The 26,123-nt window shown below is 42.4% G+C and overlaps 1 protein-coding gene and 2 pseudogenes across 1 annotated transcript; all 3 read right to left on the reverse strand.

Annotated features, from left to right (window-relative positions):
* Positions 1-224: 224 nt before the first annotated feature.
* LOC146854104 (TSC22 domain family protein 2-like) lies at positions 225-1,660 on the reverse strand (annotated as a pseudogene).
* Positions 1,661-12,952: 11,292 nt separating this feature from the next.
* Positions 12,953-13,888, reverse strand: LOC146854105 (olfactory receptor 5AP2-like). Its single transcript, XM_085650510.1, has one exon. The coding sequence runs from the start codon at positions 13,886-13,888 to the stop codon at positions 12,953-12,955; it is 936 nt and encodes a 311-aa protein (XP_085506636.1).
* Positions 13,889-22,401: 8,513 nt separating this feature from the next.
* On the reverse strand, positions 22,402-23,988 carry LOC146854106 (zinc finger MYM-type protein 1-like; annotated as a pseudogene).
* Positions 23,989-26,123: the final 2,135 nt, after the last annotated feature.

Here is a 26,123-nt window from a genome sequence, read left to right on the forward strand (position 1 = left end):
CAACAGCCCACCGTGGGCAGTGCTTGGAGGCAGGTATCGTCCATATCTTGAGAAGAATAACTCATGATCTTTAGAACGGATACTGGCACTATGTGGAAACTGTAAGGTGAACGGACTTCTCCGAAAGGTTCATGCAAAAAGAATGAATTTTAAAATACCAAAACAATTCCAGAATTTTAAATTTACTGTTTTCCCAAACCACCCCTCCTTTTAACCAATAAAGACTACAAGTGCCCATACCTGTCTTCATCACCATCAACTGGATTGGATATACCAAATACAGAACGTGCAAGGATGTTCATTGGAGTCGTTACTGGGAGATGAAGAGGGTTGCTAGTGAGTCTAACATGGGAGACTTCGGGAAAGTTTTATGTTCCGCAATCAATGAATGTGGAGGCTGAGGCTCAGACTTTCTTTTGTCGTCTGTGTGCGCAAAAGATGGAGTCTGAGAGGGACCAAGGTTTGAGTGTTTAAGGTTTGAATGTACATGGTTCCCTGGAAGCCCAAGGGGCTGGACGAAGCTGGCACTGCGAGTTACAGTCGTTTGGCCGCTCTGATGCTACTGGACTACAGTAACTGAGACATTTGGCATAGTGACAGGAGTGTCAAAACTCTGCACAGCAGGCACACTCGTAGCAGGGGCGCCACCGGGCACGTTATGAACTGTGCCAGTCACCCTGTGTTGGCAACTTGACACACCTCCACCCAGCTGCTGCTGAGTCACGGGTTTCTGTTGTACAAGTCCTGTGTGTGGCACCCCAGGCTGCACCACACCCCCTGCCTGCGGAATGACAGCAGGGTGACTCTGAACACCGTGGCCGGACACAGGTCCCTGGACAGTGGAGTCATTGACCTGTGCACACCCAGATGAGTGATTCGCCTGGCCCATGGGAAGACTGGAGGCCGCAGATTTGGGGACATTAGAGGGTGCCTGCTGGGCAGGCCCCTAATGGAGGTGGACGGTCCTGTTGTGCATATACTCCGTCTGAGTGGGAGGGTGAGAAGGGAGACCATGACCTGATGTCATTATCGGTTGAGAGTACACAAAGTGCGAGGGTTGGCTCACTTGAGTCCCGTTGTGTCCGGTCACCTGAGACTGCTGACCAACGACGAAGTGCTGCTGAGCAGTCTGGCCTGTCCTCTCCGCCTGCGGCGCGTGTGGCCCAGAGCTGTCAGCCGGTTGATCGAAGGAGGGCCCTGCGTGGGAGACCCCCAATCCACTCTTCCTGTCTGTAGCAGTGTCGCCTGGGGGCCCATGCCGGATGCTGTCGCTCTCCCGCTCGTAGAACTCCACACAGGTCCAGCGGCCGTGCCGGTAGGGTTCTCCTGAGCCGTGGTCCAACTTAAGGACTCTGAAGCGGGAGCTGGTCGGTGCGGCGGGCAGGGGCTGCGACTGGGTGGTGGTGCTCGGACTGCCCACGTTGTTTAGAGTCTCCTCCTAGGAACTGTGTCTGGCAGGCCTGGGCTCCTCGTCTTTGTCGGGGCCGCAGTCCACGTCTCGGGACACCTCCCAGACTTTGGAGGAGACATCCCCGGTGCGGTTATCGTCAGGGTCGCCGTCCAGGCTCTAGGTGTCCTCGGTGATGCTTCCGGTCACCTGCGCTATGGTGATACTGGTGATCTGGAAGCAGCTCTTCTTCTTGCCCGGCATCTTGGACATGGCAAGGCTCAGGCGGCTGCTGGTGCTGCTGTCACTGCGGGTCACGAGTGGAAGGGGCCCCTCGTCCATCCCCCTGGCCACCAACCACACGAGTGAGCCGAGGCCCTCCTCCGGGCTGAGGGCTGCGTTCGGCAGCCGCCGGGACCCGTTGCTGTCGCAGATACCGGAGCTGTGTCCCTCTGAGGCTACCAGCAACGACTCATGTCCCAGGAGAAGGGAGAGGGAGGGCGCACTGATGCACCAACACCACCAAGGATGCCGGACAGGATCAGGCCTCCGTGGGTTTCAAGGTCCGCGCCGCTGCGCCGCGCTGAGGCTGACAGAAGGGAACTCAAATTCAAACTGCTCGCCCAGCTCTCTGCCTGGCAAGATGGCTAAAGAAGGTGGCGCTAAACACTGTAGGAGCGCCTCCCCCAAGCACTCCCTGGTGGTGATGCGTGGCCGCCGCCCCCCCCCCAGGTCCAGAAGAACAAGCGCTCGCCATGATGTTTTTTTCCCCTTTTTCTGCCGTCCCAGGCCTCGCCTGCTAAAAGGTTTCTTATCTTTTTGGGGCCATGTGTTTGGCCCCATAAAGATAAGAAACCTTTTACGCCAGTAGTAAGTCGGGGCAGTCAGTCCAACTGGGACGGCTCTAAAAGAGAAAAGTGTATGTCACTGGAAGCTCTTTTCCAATGGCTGACCACCGTTTATCATAAACGGTGATGCCAGCCAATGGGAAAAAGGGGCGGGGCTTAAACCCAGCTAGTGAAAGCTACCCAAACTCATTAAATCTCGCCAGCGAGACTGCGCATGTCTGCGCAGCCTATGCTAGCCGAGACCTAAAAAGGGGGGTGTTGATCTCTAAGAACTCAGGTCTGATCACCTATTCTCACATAACAGATGACAAAGGTAGACAGGTTCTATCAAAGTTCTCTAAAAACTCTAGCCACTTTCATGCCCTCAACGTATACGGCCCGAACTCTGATGACCCTGAATTGTGGGACTGACTGACCCTCCCTGTGAGCCAAATCCCAAGCTATGATCTCATTATCCTTGGAGGTGATCCCAATCCCCCCCTAGATGTGACCATTGACAGACAGTCCAGATCTCCCCTTCAACCTTATAGGTCACATAAATCACTTCATAAACTCTGTGTTAGATTCAGAGTACTCGTTACATGGAAACTTCAACACCTTGATACTAGGTACTCTACCTTTTTCTCCAACCCCCAAAAATCTTATTCCAGAATAGATTACCTAATGATCTCGAAGTCCCATATCTACTTAATTGACCAGATAGACATACTGTCGAGATTATTCACCGACCACTCAGCTATCACCCTATCGCTTACTGTTGCAAATGTGAGAACCCCCTAGCAAGATTTGGAGATTCAATGATGAATCAATCAAGCATGTCGCGTCCACAGATATTATTGAAATTATCATACTAAATTACTTGGGGGAAAATGCAACCACCGACACCTCCCCTTTTATACATTGGTACATATTGTAGGCCTCTGTTAGAGGAGCCCTAATAAACATTCCATCCAAACTAAATAAAGAAAATATTAGAGACCTTTTAGAAATGAAAAAGGAAAGTAAGCTTCTGGAGCCTGCCCACATTTCCGGTTCAGACCCCCAAACTCTCTCCTCCCTCAGTAATAAAAAGTCCAAATCCAAACAGAATCCTGAATTAGAGTGTGGGAGTATGGATTGAAAATTAATAATAATAAATATGATGCAAGGCAAATAAAGCTGACAAATTTGTAGATTACTACTTAAAGCAAAAGCAGAACCACAAGTATATCAACTCCCTTACAGATAAAGCAAATGTCACCCACACAAGTCCCTACAAAATATTAGAAATCCTCAAAGACTTCTACCAATCCCTATACAAAGATGATTCACTCACTCTGCTGCTTCCTGTGAAGCATGCTGAAAAAATACCCCCTCCCTACCATCACTGATCAAGAGAGGTTGTCTCGAAGCACCCACGTTTTGGCCAAAGAGCTAGACTCAGCCAGACATTCATTAAAACTGCATAAAGCTCCAGGCTCAGATGGCTACACAGCTACTTTCTACAAAGCATTCACTCCTTTACCTAAACCAACCCTATTGGCCCTCTACCACCACTTTACTGACCATGGGGTCATATCTGGTTCAACCAGTGAAGCCACTATAGTAGGAATTCCAAAAGACTGTAAAGATCCAACACAGGTGAAGAATTATAGACCAGTCTCCCTAATTAATCTGTATGCAAAGATATATGCCAAGATTTTATGCAACAGACTCAAACCTCTTCTCCCTTGACTGATTGATCATTTGCTGGTGGGTTTCAAGAAGAATAGACTTTCAAATGATAACAGCTGCCTCCTATGTCACATCATTGAAAGGGCCAAGACTGCATCCACCAAAACAGTCACAGTTACCCTTGATGCTGAAAAAGCATTTAATTGGGTCTCCTTGACATTCCTCCATAAATCCTTACTGAGATACAACTTAGGGGAGTCCTTTATTAAAATGGTCATGGTGTTTTATAGTAGGACTTCATCTAAAGTGAGATGCAGAGGTCTAATATCTTCAGCGTTTAATCTAGAAAGAGATCCAAGACATGGCTGTCCCCTCTCCTTTTCTCTATTCACCCTTAGCCTATAACCCTTACTCCACAAGTTCAGGTCTAAACCTTGCATCAACAGTGTCTCCTTTAAGAACTCTACAGTGAAGCTAGCGACCTACGCAAATGATATTTTAATAATGACTTAAAATGCATCCCATTTAATCCCAGCATTACTACAGAGAATAGTAATGTATGCCCGACTTGCAAACTACAAGCTTAATAAGGATAAGTCTGAAATATGAGGTTTGAATAACCTCTGTTCCAGCTACTTCTTCAAAAACACTGGCCTATCTAGCTGCATAAGTTTATTAAGTATTTGGGTGTTGAGTGTAACTTAGATTTACTGGAATCACTACAACATAATGAAGCCCTAACTCTGAGGGAAATAGAATCCCTATTAGAGGGTTGGAGCCCTAAATTACTCATGTGGTGGGGTCATATAGAGACCATCAAAATGGTGGTCACCCCTATAATTAACTATCTTGCAAACATATTGCCTCTAGTTTTATCTGAAGACTTTCTCTAGAAACTCGATAGACTGCCTAGCAAGTTTATTTGGCAAAATGTATGTCCTAGAATTTCAATTAAGAAACTCTGTCTGCCTGTTCATCTTGGGGGTGCCGATCTAGCGGACTTTAAAAACTCCCAAACTGCCTTTTTCGCAAGACAGGGCTCCCTCTAGTTCTTCCAAATGCCGGATCACATCACCACCTGGTTACTAATTGAAAGAGAAATTGTAGGCGACCTCCACCCCATAATACTGTTGACCAGCAAACCAAATTCCCATTCATCTGGGAAATATATCTTTAACAATACTAAAAGAGCTTTTCTGAATATTGACAGGCTCCTGGAGACCTGATCACACAATCTAACATGATTTCTCTTTGGAATAATCCCCAAATCAAAAAACATGGGGAGCCAGTATCCCGGGACACATTGGGCCTCTGGAGACATTCTATTTTTGAAACACCTCTCTCATTCAGAGAAATACAACTTCAATTCAACCTGCTAGAACTAGACCTTTATGACTTTCTAAAACTTAAAGACGTCTTATCCAAAATCAAACCCCCAGCGGGAGATCCTTACCTCCTCAAAACCATACTGATCTTCAATAGGTTTGGACACCAATCATCCAAGTTCTATCACCTCTTAAAACCAAAATCTACTAACTTGGTCTCAAAACTTCCAGCAAAATGGAACCCCTTTGAGACTGTCTCCCTGGACTCTCTGCATCTAATCTGGAAATCAGTTGTCTCCCACAAAATCTTTCCCTCTCTCTCCCAGATGAAATTCTGACTCCTTCATAGAACATTCTGGACTTCGACCTGACTCCAAAAACTGTCCCTTAGGCAGACCACATCTTGCTAGAATTGCAACAATGCAATAGGATACCTCCCCCCCCCCTCCATTGCAGTACAGTCTCCCCATTTTGGGATTCCAAATTCAATTTCAAACACACTCTATGTGGAGTTCAGCTAGAAAGAAATGTTCTCTCCCTAATTCAAGGATTCCCAGACCCACAAATCAAAACAGTTAATGAAAACCTTCTGGTGGATATTGTCCAACTGCTGTCACCTCATTTCGTTTCTGGTTAAACTGGGTTTCCTACCTGAGGGGGCGGACAACATTTCCTTCCAAAACTCCCCATGGAAATCATATAGAACCTCTGTATGGAAGTCTCTTGAGAACTATTTTACCACCACCAAACCCCTATTGCGTAGTTTGCATACTACATGTGTGATGAATCATATCTGTAATGCCCCACTATGCAGTTTAGAAGAACTTCTTGGCTACTGATCCCAAGTCTCATGTCTTTCTATCCACTGGCTGATCCGCAAAATATATGTATGTAGTAATGTATCTGTAACTGTGAAACTGTGCATGCTAAAACGAGCTGTTTTGGCAACTTGCTCCAGTACTTAGGTCATTTGCGCTGTTGGATAAGCTTCCATGAGCACATTTCCTGATCATTCATTCATCATTCTTGTTGTCTTTTGCTTATTTATTTGTTTATTTACTTACATTTTATTATATTTATATTTTAATTAGTCCTAATTTAATGTGACCCATCTGGGTTTGGTATCTGTTTACTACTGCTTAGCATCCTCCAACCAAACTTGTACCTGCATACTACTTCTCTGCTTTTCACTATGTATAAACAGTATTGTGTTTCCCTTGTTGGGAACAGTCCAGACCGAACTGCCAGGCCAGGTCCTCCCTGGACCGGAAACAAGCATCCTGGGACCGGTTTCAGGCTATGTCACCCATTGGGCACAGGGTCAAGACTGGTTTGTATATGGCTGGGTCCAAACTGGAATGGCATGGTGAGCAAAAAAACGATGGATTTAGGCCCAGATCTCTGTACTGGGGTGAATGTATGACATTGTTCTGCATTCTGTCCATCAATAGTTCTTTTTGCATTTGTAACCCCGAGTGGGATGGGTATGCTCAGACGAGAGTCCCGTGCTCTCCATGCCACTGGAATCAAGCTATCCTGGCTGAAGAGGGGTGAAACCCCAAAACCGGTCCGAGGATGCTTGGTTCCAGGCCAGGGAGGACCTGGCTTGGCATTTCGGGCTGGACTGTTCCCATGAGGCACAGGGTCAAGACTTATTTGCATATGGTTGAGTCCAAACTGGAATGGCATGGAGAGCAAAAAAACGATGGATTTAGGCCTAGATCTCTGTACTGGGGTGAATGTATGACATTGTTCTGCATTCTGTCCATCAATAGCTCTTTTTGCATAGTAAATGCAGCGCATCTGTGGTGGCGCAAGGGTAAACTTGCGTGATGCATCTTACCTGGCGCATCCCTGCGGATCTGCAGGGATGCACCAGTCGTCATAAATCTGCCCCTATGTGGGCCCGGGACCTCAGGAGTAAAAGGCCTCAACCCCCAAGGTTGGGCCTAGTTATCCGTGTTTTCCGCATGATGGCCCTTTGAACTGGGTTTTGACAGGGATGGACTGCTTGGACAGCCTCAGCTGTTTCAAGCAAAGGGCTTCCACTCCACTTGGGCTTTCTGATTTGTGGATGTGCCTTCTGTGGCTGTCACTCAGCAGAACAAAGGCCAAGCAGACTGACAGCTTGTGAATCGGCCTGACTAATGTTGATTGGGCTCAATGGTGCTATTCCAGGATACCTCCCCTGATGGTCCAAGCCCCAGGCAGGGACTGTTGGTCCTTTTCACTCAGAACATTTCTGCTGCAGCTTAGAATGACCATACCGTGGGATGGCCCCCTGTGTCTTGCTCAAGCTGCTCCTTGTGAATGCCCTCTCCCCTACCCTCCTGCAGGCAAATAGAAGCTCACAAGCAGACTTCTTAGGGGTATGAAGGTCAGTTCAGGAAGCGCATACAGCACCTCCTCTTATCCAGAAGGTATGGCTATCTGGTTGATCCTGCCGTTAGAATTTGCTTCTCTTAAACATTAAGCCATACATGTGTAGCCTGCCTCCCTCCCTTCACTCGGACTCATATGTGCTCCACTTTATGATGTATCTAAAAACCTGATTATATACTTTGTGCCACTTAACCTAGGCTGTGTTTTACAAATGAAAAAATAAAATAAGTAAATAATAATAATAAATAAGTAAATGAACGTACAATAAGAAATCCAGGGAGGGCACTCCTTAACAAAAGGTTTCCCAGAAAACAAACTAGGAATCTATGAGTTTTATATCTTTAATGATTAAACAGATTTTAAAGCAGAAATATACAACTGTCCCAGACATTCCTTTTCAGAGGGGGTCTTGCATTCTGCAGTGTAATTGTATATAAAGACTGAAACAGGGAAAGAAATACTGTAAAAATAATGGGATCTATTCACAAGGTCATATAATTATATCTGCCAGGAATACACTGAAAGGATTCCTGGCAGACATAAAGCGATTTCCTGTTGCAGATTTCTCCCCAACATGTACATAGATATACGCAATTGCAAATCTCATTCAAGGGATGAGAAGGCAGCATTCCAAGACATGGTTTGCCCTTGACGTTTGGGAACACCCACAAGCATTCCTAATCTCTGATCAAACCCCTTTCCACTCTGAAAATGTTTGTAAAATTGCTCCAACACCACTAACAGAGGCTATAAAAAAGTATCTCCCAAGATGGAAAGGGCAACAAATTTGCTGGAGTTGTAGAGAAAGAACTTGCACCAAGGGTAACATGTCGGCACCATTCTCTTTGAGCAGAATTCTGCAGTATGTAGAATTCCACCCACGGTGATCTAGCATCCACAGAAGATGTCAAATGATAGTCCCAGAGATAGGCCTGGAAATCTGTTTTTGGTGAAGAATTTTAGGCATTCTTCAGGAAATTTCTAGACTAGAAAAAATGTATCCTTATTTGGAGATCCAAAGCTCCACTCGTACTTTTACAATTTTATTTTGTGAATATGGCTTGATATTTCTAAATGTACACCTTTTTAACTCCTACTACTGGAGATGTTGTATAAATAAGGCATAATCATAAGTAGGTCTGAACTTATGCAAGGCTAGAGGGGAAGTTCAAGATGGGTCCATAAAAGATATTGCCTGTACTACATTGCCAGCCACTACATTGATCTACCACTATATCGGGAGAACTACATCGTGGTCCACAAACTCATCCAAGTAATTTTTAATGGGTTTTAATTCTACTTTGATAAGACCCTAAAACTATCTCAACTTTATTTTTTAATTGTTATTTGTGTTTTTCCACTGTATTTGTAAACTCATTTATTTTATATCATGTTTTACCCTCTTTTTATTTAGATGTATTTCTGTTTCTAATTAAATTTACATTTTTAATTATATGTTAGTTTTAAACCAAACTATTATAAATAATCACAATTGTTTTTGTTTACATTTATTATATTAATTTTCATAATGCTAACCTTAAGACTATCTCTAAGAAATTCCTCTTAATGAATTAATCATCATTATATACCTATCTGTGGTGATGCTTGGAACTGTATGATGAGGCTGTGATGTAATGGAGTCACAGCTAGGACAGGATTCCAATGTAAACCAGTACTGGAATGTAATGCTGGAGGTTGCTGTATTCATTTCTGCTCCAATTAATAAATCATCTTTAATTCAATTTCTGGAGTGAATTACTACAAATTGGCAACGAGGATGGGATACGAACCCATGCGTGCATAGCACAATGGATTAGCAAGTAATGTGGGAATTTGTGCTGTTTTGTTGCAGATGTCGGAAGGAGAGGAGAAGATTATAGGATTTGCTTCTAGAAGGTTACAAGGTGCAGAGAGAAGTTATTCAACGATAGAAAAGGAAGCGCTTGCGTGTTGTTGGGTAATAGCACACTTTAAGTATTATTTGTGGGTAATACCTTTTGTGGTTAAAACTGACCACAAACCCTTAATTCACATATTCAAGGGTGGTCGTGGACTGGATGGTAGTGTGACTCCTCACATATCTAGATGGTTGTTGTTTGTCCTAGATTATAATTTTGTAGTCGAGTATGTGCGTGGAAGTAAAAATGTGATGGCTGATTGCCTTTCCAGGTTGCCAGTAGAGGATGACTCTTGTATGGAAGTTTTGGATGATTTGGTTGTGGAGGCGAACAATGAATTTGCTATAAATCAAGGTGAATGGAGGGAAGCAACGGAGACAGACGAAGAGTACAAGGGGTTGAAAGAACTCATCGTGAATTGTTGGAAAGATCTTACTGCAATGCAAAAACATAAACAATATTTACAAGTGAAAGATGAATTGAGTTTGCAGGGAGATAAAGTTTTGAGAAGGAGTAGGATTGTTCCTCCAGTTTTGTTGAGGCAGAGGATATTAAGAATTGTACATGAAGGACATCTGGGTAGGAGTTTAACCAAGAGGAGATTGAGAGAGTCATTTTGGTGGCCTGAAATGGACAAAGATGTGGAGGATTTAGTGAAGGAATGTTATGAATGCCGTAATAGTGACATAGTAAAAATCACAAGGAATCCTCCTTTGAAGTGTACAAAGTTACCAAAAAGGCCATGGGAAAAACTAGCGTTGGATATATTAGGCCCAATTGAGAAATTAGGTATTAATAACCGGTATTTGGTAGTGTTGGTAGACTACCATAGCAAATGGTTTAGGTTTACGTGTAAATCCATGGGTGAAGTAACTACAAGTAACGTAATAACATTTCTTAAGGGAGTCTTTTTAGAGGAAGGGGTGCCAAAGACATTGGTAACGGACAATGGAGTTCAGTTAGTTTCATCAGAAATGAGTAGTTACTTAAGTAGCCTTGGAATTTCCCACAATAAAGTTGCTTTATTCCATCCACAGGCTAATGGTCTTGTGAAGAGAATAAATCGAATTGGTATGGGATCTATTCAACTTTCATTGGTGAATGGGTTGTCCTGGAAGGATGAATTAAGAAGGATGATGTGGGGTCATATAATTACACCTCACACAGTAACGGGTATTTCTCCTTTTGTTGCTTTGAAAGGAAGAGAACCAGGAACTAAGGAATCTCCAATGTGGTTGCAAGAGAAGAAGCAGATCTGGGTTGATAGAGAAAGGATGAGATTTAGAGTGCGGGAAAGTCAGTGGAATAGCAAGGTTGGGTTTGATCACAGAAAAGCTGTTAAGGAATTAGTCTTTGAGGAAGGTGATTGGGTAGTGATAAGAAGATTTGGATTTGTAAAGAAAGGAGAGAGTACGTTTTCTCAACCTCATAAAGTGATATCTGTTGAAGGTTCCGTGGCCCTTCTTGATGATGGCAAGAAATGGAGTGTGGGAGATTTGTGTAGAGTATCTCATTTATAAGCCTCATGTGTTTTTTTTAATCTTTGTATTTTAGTGTATCCATTGTTCTGCATTATTCTTCAATTTTACGGTGTGTCATGTATATTAAATATGTTTTGTTTAATTATTTCTATAAGGGGGAAGATATGTGGTGATGCTTGGAACTGTATGATGAGGCTGTGATGTAATGGAGTCACAGCTAGGACAGGATTCCAATGTAAACCAGTACAGGAATGTAATGCTGGAGGTTGCTGTATTCATTTCTGCTCCAATTAATAAATCATCTTTAATTCAATTTCTGGAGTGAATTACTACAAAATATTTTATGTTAACTCTCTTAGACAGCTCTGAACGCATTACACATAGGAAGGGAAGGTATGGGATTGCAGCAGAATTTCACCCGAGTTTCTAACATTGAGCCACTGCATTCTGAGAGATGCCAAAATTATGGCTATTTGTGACAACCGACCCTTTTCAAATTTTCACACATATTTCCCTGTGCGTACTATATATATTAAATCACTTTATAATAATAGAACTACAGGCCAAGGTTCCTCAACAGTGTGTTCACTTTGGTAGATTGTTAAGCCTCAAACAAACGTAAACTCTTGAATTACTTAATATACCTCCAACGTTTGAGACCTAGGGCCAGATTTATCATTGGATTGTGTTGCCCTGGAGTCACACACAGTGGTGTAAGGGCAACACAATACTTAAGTCAGTTTTATGAAGCAACACAAGGCCACCTTGCGTGATCTTGCGCTGCTTGGTAAATTTGAAGCAAGTCGCTGCCTTGTGTTACTCTGCCTTAGGAAAGTGTTCCAAGGGTGGAGCGTGGGTGTTCCTACACATCCACACACGGATTTTGGTGCATTCCCAGATTGAACAAACCTGGGAATGCGTCAAAACTGTACACCTTCCCAATAGAGGCACAACAAGGAGAAATATATTTATTTCTTCTCCTTTTTCCTCTTTCTAAGAAAGAGAAATTCACCTCCCTTCCTGCACAAAACCAGTGTTGACTGTAATGCAGGCTCCCTTGCACCATGACACAACGTTGCCTACGTTGGCTCTAGGCTGCTTGGAGTGTGTCGGCATAGTGAAAGAACAGGAATATGCCATATCTTGATAGATATTTTGCATTCATGCTCTCTCCATTTGAGGTAGAGCAACAGATTGTCTTGTTACATTGCATCAAATGATTAGAAATCTGCCCTTTGTCTAGATAAGCATGAGTTACACAAGAGCTTCTGACTTTGATGTAAAATCCACTGCCCACTTTGACTTCAGGTAGACGATAATTACGACAAGTTTTCCCATTGATGCACCTCAGATAGATGAGAAATTTTAGCATGTACTGTCTGTGTAAGCTTACCACTCATTTAATGGCTGGTAATAGACTGTTCATCATTTCTTGGGGCATCATTTAACTTTATGTCACAAGGACACCTTGTTTTCAGGCTAGGACTTCTCTATTACAATTAATTGTTTTAACTGTAATTAGGACATTGGAATGTTGGTAGCTAAATTGAAAACAATGGAGTGCTCCAGGGTTCCAATGGTCGTAAGAAGCCCGGAGCGCCAACATTCCATTGTTTGCTGTGAACAAAAGGCCTCAAGGGGGGGTTTTAACCTCCTTGGGCTCCGTGAAGCCTCTGTTTTACAAATTAGAGCATTCTGCCGTCTAGGGGTGCAATATTCTAATAGTGTTAGAGCCCTCTGCAGTGGGCTGTACAGCATTAAAGGATAGGTCCCTTGTTAGATGCTCTTGCCTTCTGCTCGGGCCTTTAATCCTGGAGCGGACCTTTAATAACAGAATAACCATACTGTTCTCATTTATATGGAATCTGTGTCTTTAAGCACATTATATTTCACATCATTTTTTCAGTAATAATGTCTGGATGCTGAATTCAAATAATTGATGATTGATCAGTGAATACCAATACAAAAGTTGCATTTCTCAACTGTTAGTCACTTTTCTCTCAATGATGGTCCTCAGTGCTTCCTTCACCTCCTTGTTCCTCAGACTGTATATCAATGGGTTCAGCATAGGAATCACCATTGTGTAGAACAAACTAACAACCTTGTCTTGATCCAGGGAATACCTGGATGAGGGGCGGAGATAAATAAAGAGGACGGTCCCAAAGTACAAGGTCACACCTACAAAGTGAGACACGCATGTGGGGAAAACTCGATGTCTTCTTGCCGAGGAGTGCATCTTGAAGATGGTTGAGATAATTGCAACATAGGAGAAGAGAATCACAAGCAGGGAAGCAATTACAAGGAAACCAGTACATATAAACAATACCACCTCATTGATGAAAGTGTCTGTGCAAGACATCTTGAGCAATGGAGGAAAATCACAACAGAAATGATGAATTTCCCAGTGACAAAAGGATAACCGGAAAGTACAACATGTCTCTATTATTGAGTGCCCAATTCCTACTGTATACACTACAGTAATCAACCAGAAGCAACACTTCTTGGTCATGATAATTGCATAGTGAAGTGGTTGACATACGGCAACATAGCGATCGTAAGCCATAACAGCCAGCAGCAATGCCTCCGTGGTGCCACAAGAACAGTAAACAAAAAGCTGCACCACACACCCTGTGATGGAAATCCTCTTTGTCTTGCAAAGCAGGTCAGCCAGCATTTTAGGGGCAATGGCAGAGCAGTAGCATAGATCCACAAATGATAGGTGTCTCAGAAAGAAGTACATGGGAGTGTGCAAGCGAGGGGCCATTTTAATTAATGAAATTATGCCAAAATTGCCCAGCACTGTGAAGATATAAACCATTGAAAAGAATGCAAAGAGAGGAGCTGTTAGTGCAGGGTTTTCCGTCAGTCCTAAGAGAGTGAATTCTTTGGGCAGGGTTTGATTTCTGGTGTCCATATTCCACCATATTACGCTCTGGAAAAGGATAGCACAAGGTTAGAGGTAAACAAACAATGCATGAATGAAGCACTTAGATAACCTTAATGCGTCATGTTTCTCCTCTGCCTGATTTTCTCCATCTCTCCCATGACCCATGTGGTTAACCTTGTCTGCATTGCATGGACTATTAATAGGCCTTACAGTCTCCAAAGTGGGACACCACTGATGAATTTCACTAAACACACTCTCTAAGGCTTATCTGAAACATATGATCAATTGTTTCACAGCCACTCAAACACATTGGACATTAGCATTCTGGGATATAACCAACGCTAATATTTCCAGCTAGTTTGAATTAAAAGACCAGTTTTTGGATGGTAGTTTTTTTATGTTATATTCCCCATGCCAAATATATAAAAATGTAATTGAAAATGTAAGCAGGCATTGTAGATATAAAAAATGTAATGCGTACATTATGGAGCACTCTAGCCACAGAACTATAGTAGAATAGGAGCATAGTCTTTGAAATCCAGCCATCTGTCAGTGAAGGAGTACAGTTTGCTGGTTGTTATTTGGAATGACCTCTGTTGGACTTAATCCTCTCTGTAGGGTCAGCCCTACACTTTTTGCCTCCACCCTTCTGTTTTCTGAGTCTTTTTTTGTTGGACTTTAGGACTCTGTGCACTTTACCACTACTAACCAGCGCTAAGGTGCTAGTGCTCCCTCATTTAAACATGCTGAAAGTGGCTTGTGCCCCACTGGCACATTCATTGTACTTGTATGTCCCTAGTAAAGTAGTACTACATGTACCCAGGGTCTGCAAATTAAATGCTGCTAGTGGCCCCAGCACCGATTGTGCCACCCACAGAAGTAGCCTTTAAAACATGTCTCAGGCCTGACATTGCAGCCTGTGTATGCAGTTTTAAACTGCCATTTTGACCTGGCATAATAAATCTTTTGCTAAGCCAAAACCTTTTCTTTTAATAAATATAAGTCTATATATAAGTCTATAATATAAGCACTATTTATGTCTTCATCTTCAGTAATGTTTTTATTTTGGGGAAGAATGTATAGTTATTCATTTTCGGCACTTTACCTGAAATGTGTTTATTTGTGTTTTTTGTGTGATATGTATTTTATAATGTATATGTACTTTTATGGTTTGTAAATGAACCGAAATAAAGTATTTATTGATTGATTGATTGAATAAATATAAGTCACCTCTAAGGTCGGCTCCAAACAGCCCAGAGGGCAAGGTGCAGTGTATTTAAATAGCAGGAAATGTATATTTAATTTATACATGTCCAGGTAGTTAAATACTCTTAAATTGATTTGTCGTGGACCAGGGTCAAAACGGACTCGATAATTCTCGCCTCGGTACCTACTCTAACCAGGAACACACTCAGCAACTCTGGGCATTAAGCTTGCCTCATCTCTACAACGGCCCCCTACAGACGCCGGGGATGCCTGGTTTCACCTTGGAGATACCCAGAAAGGGACCATCTCACAGGGATAGCCAGGACGGGTTCCCCAGCGGTCTACAGCGCCGGGACGCCCCGTTGCTGGGGCAGCTGTGCGCTTTACAAGTCTACAACATTTACATTTTACTACTGCAAGGCCTGCCACTTTCATAGGATAACATCAGACTTACCTTTTCAACGTTATTATGCTATAGCTTCAAATTGAAGCAGGTACCCAGTGAATGTTTGGTGTCTTTAGAAATGAAATGAAGAGAGGTTTCTTCAAGTGAAATCAGATTTTTGTTTACAAGTTTGAAAATTCCACTTTTAGAAAGTTGGTATTTTCCTGCCATTTAGTGCCTGTGGCCACACACAATAGGGAGCTTAGGTGTGCCTTGATGGGCCATCACCGGCAGGATGGGAGGGAGGAGCTGGTAACAACCCTACTTACACTTGAATAGGCTGTGTCCTGCCAGATAACAAAAGGCTGCATACCTACTGCCGTGAGTCTGGAGACACGGCAGGGGAGGCAGGAAGCATGTGCACTTTAAGGGGAAAACTCTAGAAGTTTTTCCCCCTTCCAAGGAGGCACCTGTTGTACATATTGGACCTCAGACAGCACCTCTTCGGAATACTTCCAGACCTGTGCAGTCTCTGCCGAGAAGAACTGCTGTGCTGCTAAAAGGCTACTTAGCTGGAATGCTGCCCTGCTGGCCTACTGCCTTGCTGGACTGCTGCTGTGCCGGATTGCTGCCTTGCTGCCCTCCTGCCTGATTCAAAGGGATTTGGATCTGCACCTGAAACCCAGACTTCCATAGTGACTTGAAGGGCTATTCTGCTGGCCTCTTGTTCAAAGCCACAGAGACATAACAGTGTCCCAACCATCTGAACGAGCACTCAGATCCTGTTGAAACATGCCCCTGATCCCGATCTGGTGCACCTCAAGTCCTAGACTCTTTGTTTGGCCTCAGAGAGGCTGAATTAAAGTTTTTGGTCTCTTCACAACTGTGTGTGGGCCCACTGGTGTCGATACCTTGTCACTCGCACAGCCCATTCCCTGTAATCCGTCTCTTCATGCTACACCATTGACCGCTCACAGGTAACACCCCTGCAAAGCACTGGCCCGACCATTTATGCCGACAACAGAAACTTTGTGCTACAGAGTCATCCACCCACAATGGCAGGCCTGCTTTTCTTGCTACATCTTCGACCATCTGTGATGCTTCTCTTCTCCTTGCGGCCCCCTCCATTGTGAACAGAACTCTTTGTGCTGGACTGAGAAGGTATCTTTTCAGCATGACTAACCACGCCCCTATATTCAGCCTGCAATCCATCGGGGTTGACCATGTGATTGGTTTCCCGGTCAACCAGGTAGCTGCAAGTGATGCTTTGGAGTTTGGCACGTTTTCACTTAAATCTTCAAGATTGCATAACTCTGGTTCTACTGATTGGATTTTTACCATTTTGGTCTTCCTTCAATTATTAAATTTTGCTCTATTGTTCGAAATTGGTGTGGGTTGTTTCTTTTTTGTATTTTAATTTTATTACTGTTTGAAGTTCTGCATAAATGCTGTACACATTGCCTCAGAGTTAAGCCTGACTGATCTGTGCCAAGATACCTGAGCACAGGTTACTTTAGGTTTTGCTTATGACTTCACTTTGACAAGGATTGTGGTTCCTGCTTGAGTACAGGTTCACCCCCCTCAACAAGTAGCCCAATTTCTTTCACTCACCTTTTACCTTTATTAGCATTCCCCACACACATCAGCATGTATATCTATAGCTGTCATATTCTCAATTCATTTATCAGATAACCTGAGTGTTGGCATAGTGACAATTTGTTCTTCAATGATCCTCAACTCACACATAGGCTGCATTTTATAGAGAATTCTGCACAGGCTCCATGTTGTCAGCAAAGTGATCAATGAGATTGTATATTACTACAGTAAGCCACAAAATGAGAACAATTGATCTGTATTTGCTAGACATCCTGCATTTTCAACAGCTTGCGTCAGAGAACCACTAGGTTAAATATCCCATATGTTCTACTTAATCCTTAATCAAATTATGTTTTGCCTTTCAACCACATGCTTTTCATAAACTTCTTTCACTATTTTGCTATATTTAGCAAAACCTTCTGTGAACATCAATTTATTACTTTATGTCCCTCTCTACAGGCCCTGAAAAATCATAAAAATGTCACTACACCTGCAGGTTTGTAACCGGAATAATTTACTCAACCAAACTATAATGTCCTTGACCAGTAATCTCCACTTGTGTGATCCTAGGCAAATATTTTATTTTATGGAGCTGCCTTTTTCTTTATTATCACATTTGAGACCACCTTCAAGTATGCAACTTCAGCATTTCTGATGTAGAAAAAAAACCTCTTTTGTTTGCTTTAATAGACTAAACGTTTGCTCCATGTATAAAAAAATTTGGCCCACATATAGGGCACACTTGTCTCGTAGTTCACTAATAGTATTGTTATCAGGGCGGGGCAGAAATATTTCTCAGGTCATGTTTGAAAACTCACTTTTAAGAAATATATTAGCAAAGCACACAGCCACAAAACATTTTACATTGCAGTGGCCAAACACTTTCCACTAACATGCAATTTTACTGATAAAACTATATAGCGCATAAACAATTTTGAAAATAGTTTTTCAGCAAAAATATTTATCATTTGCACATCACCAGCTGAAAAGATCTGGGTTGTTTTCATTCTATACAAATCTTTTTTTCACCACACAGAATAAAAAAAATGTGCTTTCATAACTACTGAAATATATTTTGAAATGTTTGTGCAGTTCAGTTATTAGCTACTCAAATCTTGTGTTAGTAAATAAAGCCTGCCATCTTACAGTCTTACATGCTTTGCATAGCATAATTGCCAGACAGTTCACTTTACAAAATGCTCTAATTTGGATGTCAGAGAAAAAAAAGTAAATGTAAGAAGACAAAATGACTTTTGATCTCTATTTCTGAATGTAAAGCAAATGTGACACGTGCAGTGCCAGAGGCACTCCAATATATTGAGACCACTTGATGACCTTTGACTACCATTTTGTTAATTGACTTTAGGTGTTCCTTGAGTGTGCAACATAACCTTTCCTGCATGTGCACTTTACCTTGAAGATTTTTTTGTGTTTCCTTGTAGCGGCAGAGAGGGAGTGCTTTTACAGAGCCTTGCCAGGAACAGAAAGAGTGGGATGTACATTTGAAAGTTCGAGAGAGAGAAAGGTGTGGCATTTACTTGTTGATCTTGGAGTGGTGCTCAAATGTTGTACATTAGGAGATGAAGTGTGTGATGCTATAGGCAGTGGTGCACAAATGTGCATTTTGTTGTACATTCGCAAGTATTACTATTGGCTTTGACATGCCCTCATGCCATCTTGAATTCTGACTCTGTCTAGCCTGAGCTTTGGCGCACACAGGCAGGCCTCCAGAGTGCTCAAGTTTTTTAGACTATTCACATTCAAGGTTGTTTTTGGTGATTGTTTTTTGTAATGCTGGAGACTTTTGTAAGCTTCGTTAAGATAAAGGGCTGGAATCTGTAAGAGTGCAGAAGGATACCTGAAAAATCTTTTGCCTTTGGAGTGCTTACATGGGGAGTTGTCAACTCAGTAAGTTTCCTTGGCACAGAAGAGGGCCTCTCAGAAATTTCTATTGCATTGAGATCATAAAACTGGGGGTTGGTGACTTGGAAACTGGGATTTTGGACCTGAGTGGAGACGTACTTGTTTACCTCAATGCAGCAGAACCTGGCATCCTGAGTCTCTATGAATTCCCCAGTCTGGAGTGGGCCAAGAAGCAATGTTTGCAGCCGGTGAGGTGTTATATTTTTAATTATTGACTTTGAGATGTGTGTGTGTGTGTGTGTGTGTTTTTGTGTGCAAGTTATAGTTAGCTCAACTAACTATAACAGGCAAATTTCTCTGGTTTTATATGAGTCAATGTCCAACTAACTATAACGTCCCTGAAACCTATGGTTTTTTCAGTGAATTTCTAAGGTTTTTTTAAATGCTAATTCCTAACTATAACGTCCCTGAAACCTATGTTTTTATCAGTGAATTTCTAAGGTTTTTTAAAATGCTAATTCCTAACTATAACGTCCCTGAAACCTATGGTTGTTTCAGTTAATTTCTAAGGTATTTTTAAATTCTAATTTCTAACTATAACGTGCCTGAAAAATGAGTGAGTGTATAGGTGAATGAATGTATGTGTGTAGACCTATAAATTAGAGAGTGGATATGCACTAACTGGTATTGGTGTGTTCACAGTTTCAAAAATTATAGTCTGTATTTTAGACTGGGTGTATCAAGTGTTATATTAGGGTCTGATCAGGTGCATCTGATTTTCACGTGGATGATGTCATCATTTAATGTCATCAGTGATATCCCTCTGGTCATTGTGTTAGCATGATTGGCACCAGCCCTGCAACATCACAGTGTGCTATCACCTCAGCATTGGCAGTGAGCTTGGACATGTAGCTACGCACGCATCCTCCTGCATGCACAACCAGCGTGTGCTGGTCCGGAGTACACAGGTCAGCGCAGGGGTGTGCCTATCCCACATTGGGAACGGGGTGTCTAGGACATCTCCGTGTACAGGAAGTGCGGTAAGTGTGTCTCTGTGTTCTGGTGTGGCCTGCCACAAGGGCTGCAGCAGTCGATGTTGTAAAGTGGCATGCACCACCTCCAAACGGCACTGTGATGGTGTAGTTGGAATGCAGCAGCACATGCGCAAATAGGCATTACAATGGTGTGCTGTAAGAGTGCACAAGATACAACACCGCAAAGTACAAAAGTGTGGCAGCTCGTGGAAGGGAGGGGCAGCTGTTTGCAACGTAACAGACAGTGAACTCGTGCATATGCCACGTGCTGGGCATCTCATCCATGATGACCACGGTCGCAGACATCCCACAACACCAACGACCCCCCTTTGTACACATCCTCTATGAATGCAGCATGGTTTTCACTTCTATGCTCGTTCACTGGTGTGATGTTGGCGAGTTGTGTGACTTGTGCTCCTTGTTGGTGTATTTCATTTTGGCCATTGTTTGTCTATACTTGTGCTATACTTAATTGTGCATTTCTGCCATTCTGCCCATCTCCCCTCATCCCCCCATCCCTCCACTCCCTGCTTCTTCCTCTTCCTGGTGCTGTTCTGTCCATAATTGTGTTGCTCCACACATAAAAACAGGCAAAGAACAAATTAGAATAGTTCCTTGATTCTTTTCGGTTTCAAAACTTCTCCCTCTTGGTTTCTTTTTAATTTTCCATATAAACAGTTTTTTTAATATTCAACAACACATAGAAGTCACAAGTGCAACGTATTCTATCAACACACTTTCTAGACCATTCTACAACAGGTACAGGTTAAAAGTTCATCAATCTTTTTAAATGTAACCATATTTTTTTGCAACATTTTCTCGAACATTTAACGGCACATGCAGGTTAAAAGTTCACAATTGTTTTAAGTTCGAACAGTGCCTTCCAAATGCCAGTAGTAGGTGTGGTTGAGTTGACAACTTTTATCCTATGATATGTACTCCAAGTTGAAACTGCAGTGATGGAGTACACTTCACAGATCATGGAAATCGAGTTTTCCTGAATAACTTGAAGCTGTGCATCCGCACTTATATGTAGCTCCAACTGATCAATACAAGGGCTCTTTTTAAAGCCACCCTATAACTGACAACTTAGGCCCGCTATTTTAGGGCCAGATAGCGGCAACTCCCGCACCCTCACCAAAATGTATTCTCCACACAGCTGTGACGCAGCAGCAGTGTCGTCACTAGGGTTGGAGTCAACCGGTGCGGGTAACTCATGGTGTGACCCCCTACTTACCGCATGGACCTCCTCCGCTCCGAGTCCGCCAGTGGACACAGTTGGCAAATAACGGGACCATACAGAATCCTTAGTAACGTTTGTAAATGTAGGTCCTATATTTACAAAGGCCATAGAAGAAAAATTGAATTCAACAAGGTCGGAGGTAAAAGACTGTAATAAGTTAAGAACTAAGAACTACATAGAAAATATGCTACTTTAACATTAAACTTTACATTTTACTGTTACAGGAGATAAGGTTGTACCCGTTCTGTATTGGGTTTGCAAAATCTAGACTGATCAGAACTTTCCTTTCCTGGCCTTTAAAGCTGCAAACTTGTTAATTACTTCATCAAAATCAACTCCTTTCGCTAAATCACTTTCAATTGATAATATTGCAAGATCAGAAAGCCTTGACTGTCCCATGGTAGATCGCAAATAGTTCTTTATAAACTTTAGCTTTGAAAAACTTCTCTCACATGAAGTCACAGACACACAGATCGTAAGAAATAATTGTAGGCTCACTGAGAGATATGGGAGAGATTCTAGGAAGTCCCATTCAACTATGAATTTCAAAACATCAAATACTGACCAGTCTTTGGCTTCTTCGAGATCAATCTCTGCTGCCTTCAGGTGCCTTCTCAGCCTTGGTATTTCTAATAAAAGCTCTCCCTCGGATAACTCATCATAGAAAGTGGACAATTTCGGAATGGACACCAGTAACTCTTCTTCAGTGGCAGATATCAAACTCTTGGCTTGAACAGCCTCATACATGGCTGCTACTTCCTTGATGGCTCTTGATCTGATCTGGAGTTTAGAATATAAACGATCAATACACTCAAGCATCGCCCTCTTGTTTTCTTCTTGTAGAGTTAGTCCAGCATCTCTTGTCTTCTCACCTGTCATCCTCTTCTTGAACCTGGGTCTGCTCCCTACTGAAATTCCATATTGGACTGATTTTAAAAGTGCCTGTTCAATTGCCTGCTCCACTAGATGATTGCACTGCTCGTCATACAGAAATAGTCTTAGCGTCTCTAGCTTTGTCACCACCTTGTCAAGAGTTAAGCCCTTAGTCTGAAGGTACAGCTGTGTAAGATTAACTTCTTCATGTACATCACACCGAAAATAGAGGTAGCACAGAAACGTGAAATTGCAGACAGCAGGCAAAAGACCTCGGGCTGTACCTCTTGTGTCTAAATTTTCATCAGGATCACATAGAGCTTCAATTGCCGCCACACATTCATCGAATTTTTCTTTCACTGCCTTTACTACAGCATGATGAGCACTCTAGCGTGTTGTTAATAGTCTTTTCACTGAGACTCCAGTGTGCTCCATTAAAACATCCCATCGGTGAGTAGAAGCAGCAAAGAAGTGAAAACATTGTCTCAAGAGTTCCAAAAAAAGTCACACATGAAGCATTTTCAGCAAAAGAGTGTCGGCCGCACAGGCTGAGCAAATGGTCCACACATCCATTAAAAATAGCTTTCCTGTTCTTTCTTTTCAAAATGGCTTGTACACCCCCATGCATTCCAGCCATAGTGGCAGCATTATCATAACCTTGAGCGCGGCACATCATAAAGTCGAGTGCATCACTTTCCAGATTTTTAAGAATATCAGAACTGAGGTCAACAGCTTTTTTCCCCTTTAAAAGGAAAAATCAGAGAAACGCTTCTTTTACTTCAACTTTCCTATTTTGGATTTTCACATATCTGATCACTACGGACATTTGGTCAGTGTGTGATGTGTCAGGTGTGCTATCGAACATGATCCCAAAATACCTGGCAGATTTTATATCCATGACAAGCTTCTCCTTCACATGATTTGCTAGAACATGTATAAACTCATTCTGAGTTTTTGGTGCAAGATAAGATACTGATGCTTTGAGTTTACATGTGCTTCGCTTTAATCTCATTAGGTGATCTTTCAGCACTGGGTCATATTTAGAAAGCATCTCAACCATTTCAAGAAAGTTTTCTTTATTCAATGAAGATTCATCTTCCTTGTGGCCCCGGAATGCCAGATTCTGCTTGGCAAGAAACAATGTGATATCGAACAACCTGTGCAAGATGTCTCTCCACTTTTTCTTCTTTATGTCCATCAAAGCAATACTTTCGGCGTCAATTGTTTTGTGCAGTCTAAGTCCTGCTGCCAATGGTTTTCATCTTTCAAGGCAATGTAAGTGCTCTTCGGATGTCTCATGATTTTGCACTTTCGGGCTCAGTTTCCACCACTTCTGGAACCCAGTCACAAATTTGGATGTCGTGTCTGTAGCATGATTAGCGGCAAAGAGTCGGCAGCAAAAACAATATAATTTCTCACTGATGAGTGAGTAAACCATCCATGACCACAACACTTTCTCGCCATTTGGCATCACCTTGTAAAACCACTCTTTTGATAGCTGGCGAACATCTCCTTTTGCTTTTGGATCTTGCCTTGTCGCAATTCTGAAAGGGCCATCTTTGTTCTGGAAAGAAGCACTTCCTCTTTTGATGATTACAACCCGCAAATGATCTGGAACTGGTATATTCCAAAAAGAAGCATCATCTAAAATATTCAAATGTTCCCCCTTAACCTCATTCATCATCTCATTTACAGTATCATGGTTAGAGTCACTTTCAGTACTCTCTTCTTCTTCAAATTCATCCATTTGAATTTCCACTTCCTTTCCTTGTTTTTCTGCTTGATTTTCTTCTATTTCAACTCCTTCCTCTTCTGCAGAATGCATACTAGCATCAGGATCAGCGTTATCAATTGGTGGCCGAGGAACTGTGTCTTTTGATGAACCCTTACCCTGGGCATCATCTGGTATCTTGACATATTGAAGCATGGATCCACGTAGTGTTGAAAGGGGTCCAGTCAAATGTAGGATGTCAGTGTCACCTCTAGTACAAGTGGTGCGTGAAAATGATTTTTGAGGTTTTCATCTTGGTCGTTTTGTGAGTGGCCCTGTGCCGCTGTTCATTTTTTTTGTTTTCATACTTGTCGCCTATTTTATCGAAGGTAATAAGCCTGTAAAAGACAGAAGCCGGGATTGACTATCACTCGCTGAGCAAACATGCTCATTATTGCATTTTCTTAATAAGCAGCATTAACCAACATGTTAAATTATACAGTACAATGGTTTAATAATAAAGACAGGCACTGCAAATGAAAATATAGAATTCAGTAGAATGATTATTTCTGCTTTACTAACCACAGTTGGGAATCATGGCATTATTGCAAGCCTCTTGTAATGTGGCCCTGCTGCATACCCTGTAGATTTTAGCAAAAATAAAATTCTGTCTTTAGGTGAAGCAAATCAAAAGTTAATAAAAATGTGTGAGAAGTGCTCCAGTGCTGTTTAAGGCCCTCCGTAGAGGTGCACTGGTCATCATTCAGTCATACCCTATTATGACACATCACGTAATAACGCACTGTTCGACATAAAAAATTACAGAGAACGCCCATTGCACAGGAACAACGCGAATGACAGAGCGAGCGGCTGTTGTTTGAGGTGCTTTTGTGTTTTTTTGTACTTTTTTTTAGCGCAAAATGCATTCTCACATTCGAAGCGGACACAAGTGTGAATTTCTTGCTAAAGTACAGCACCATATGCCAGTTTTGCATTTCGCATTATTATGCACAATTTCACATAATTTTGCTGAATTTTCATGTGCTGATGCAGGACCAAATTATGTAAAATTTGCAAACCCCTATTTTGGGGGATAGTGAAGTCTATAATCATTGCTCCTGAGGAGGGGGCATCCCTGCTTGCCCCGAGGAGACGGCTTCCCCCTCATTTCAGGGTGTGCCTGGCAGTTTAACCAGATTTAACTGGTGGATGCATTTCTGCCAGGCAGCTCTCCACCATGGTGGAGTTGTGTGACAATGACACCGTAGTTGAGCCTCCCACCCAGGCTTGGACATCGGGGCGGGGGGGGGGCGGTGCTCCTACAAGCTATTCCAAATAAAGGTCTCAATTCAATAGCACATACATGGCCAATTAAGGGTAGCGAAATATAGCCCCCTGCCCCCGTTCCTGTACTCTGATGGGAGTGAGAGAAGTAAATGGTCTGAAAAATGATAGTGCCACAGATTCACCCCTTGTGTCGTCTTCACATTTCAAATTACAGATGGCTGCCAGGTGACATGATAGTGAATTTTACAGCACATTTTTCATTACATATTCAAATTGTATCAACTTTCAAAGCACAGTAAATAGTAGATGATGACCTTAAAGAACATCAGGTTACCCAGCCAGTCATATGTACCCATAGACATTCTTTCAGAGAGCACCAAAAATAGACACAAGTAGTGAATCAGAGAGAACAAAGTAAAAGTGAGACCAGCCCCCACATGGTGTGTAGCGAGCAAGCGCAGTGAGCAACCACTACTAGGGGGAGTTTGGGGGGGTTGAACTTCTCCCCCCAAGAAAATTTGGGAGACAGAAAGGCCAAAACAAAGCATTTTTCAACACATTTTTCATTACATATTAGATTGTATTAACTTTTAAAGCATAGTAAATGATTACCTTATAGAGCACCAGGATACCCAGTCATATATCACAGACATTCCTACAGAGAACACTAAAAAATGAAATGTCGAGCATGAAACATGAATTTAAATATAACCAATTTATTCTTCTACCACCATAATGCAAGATCTGCAGCATGATCTGACCATTTCAACTAATAAATTGTTTGTAGCTCAAACGTATCAAAAGTTAATAAAAAATGTGACTTGTGTTGCTGCGGAGGAGATGACAGTTAATAGCTCACCGTTCTATGTTAGGATTTTAACTTATAAACTGCAAGTAACAAAAGGATCTCTCTGACAAAAGCAGTAGCCCACTGGCCTATTTACATTATGTGCACTTTGTGATCTGCATGGTACATGTTCTTTGCAGTAGGTACATTAACCCTCTGAGCTACCTTTCCATGAGTCAAATCTTCCATTAGACAAAATTCCGATCTCTCTCTACGA

The sequence above is a fragment of the Triturus cristatus genome, chromosome 4_1, assembly GCF_964204655.1.
Source record: "Triturus cristatus chromosome 4_1, aTriCri1.1, whole genome shotgun sequence".
NCBI lineage: Eukaryota > Metazoa > Chordata > Amphibia > Caudata > Salamandridae > Triturus > Triturus cristatus.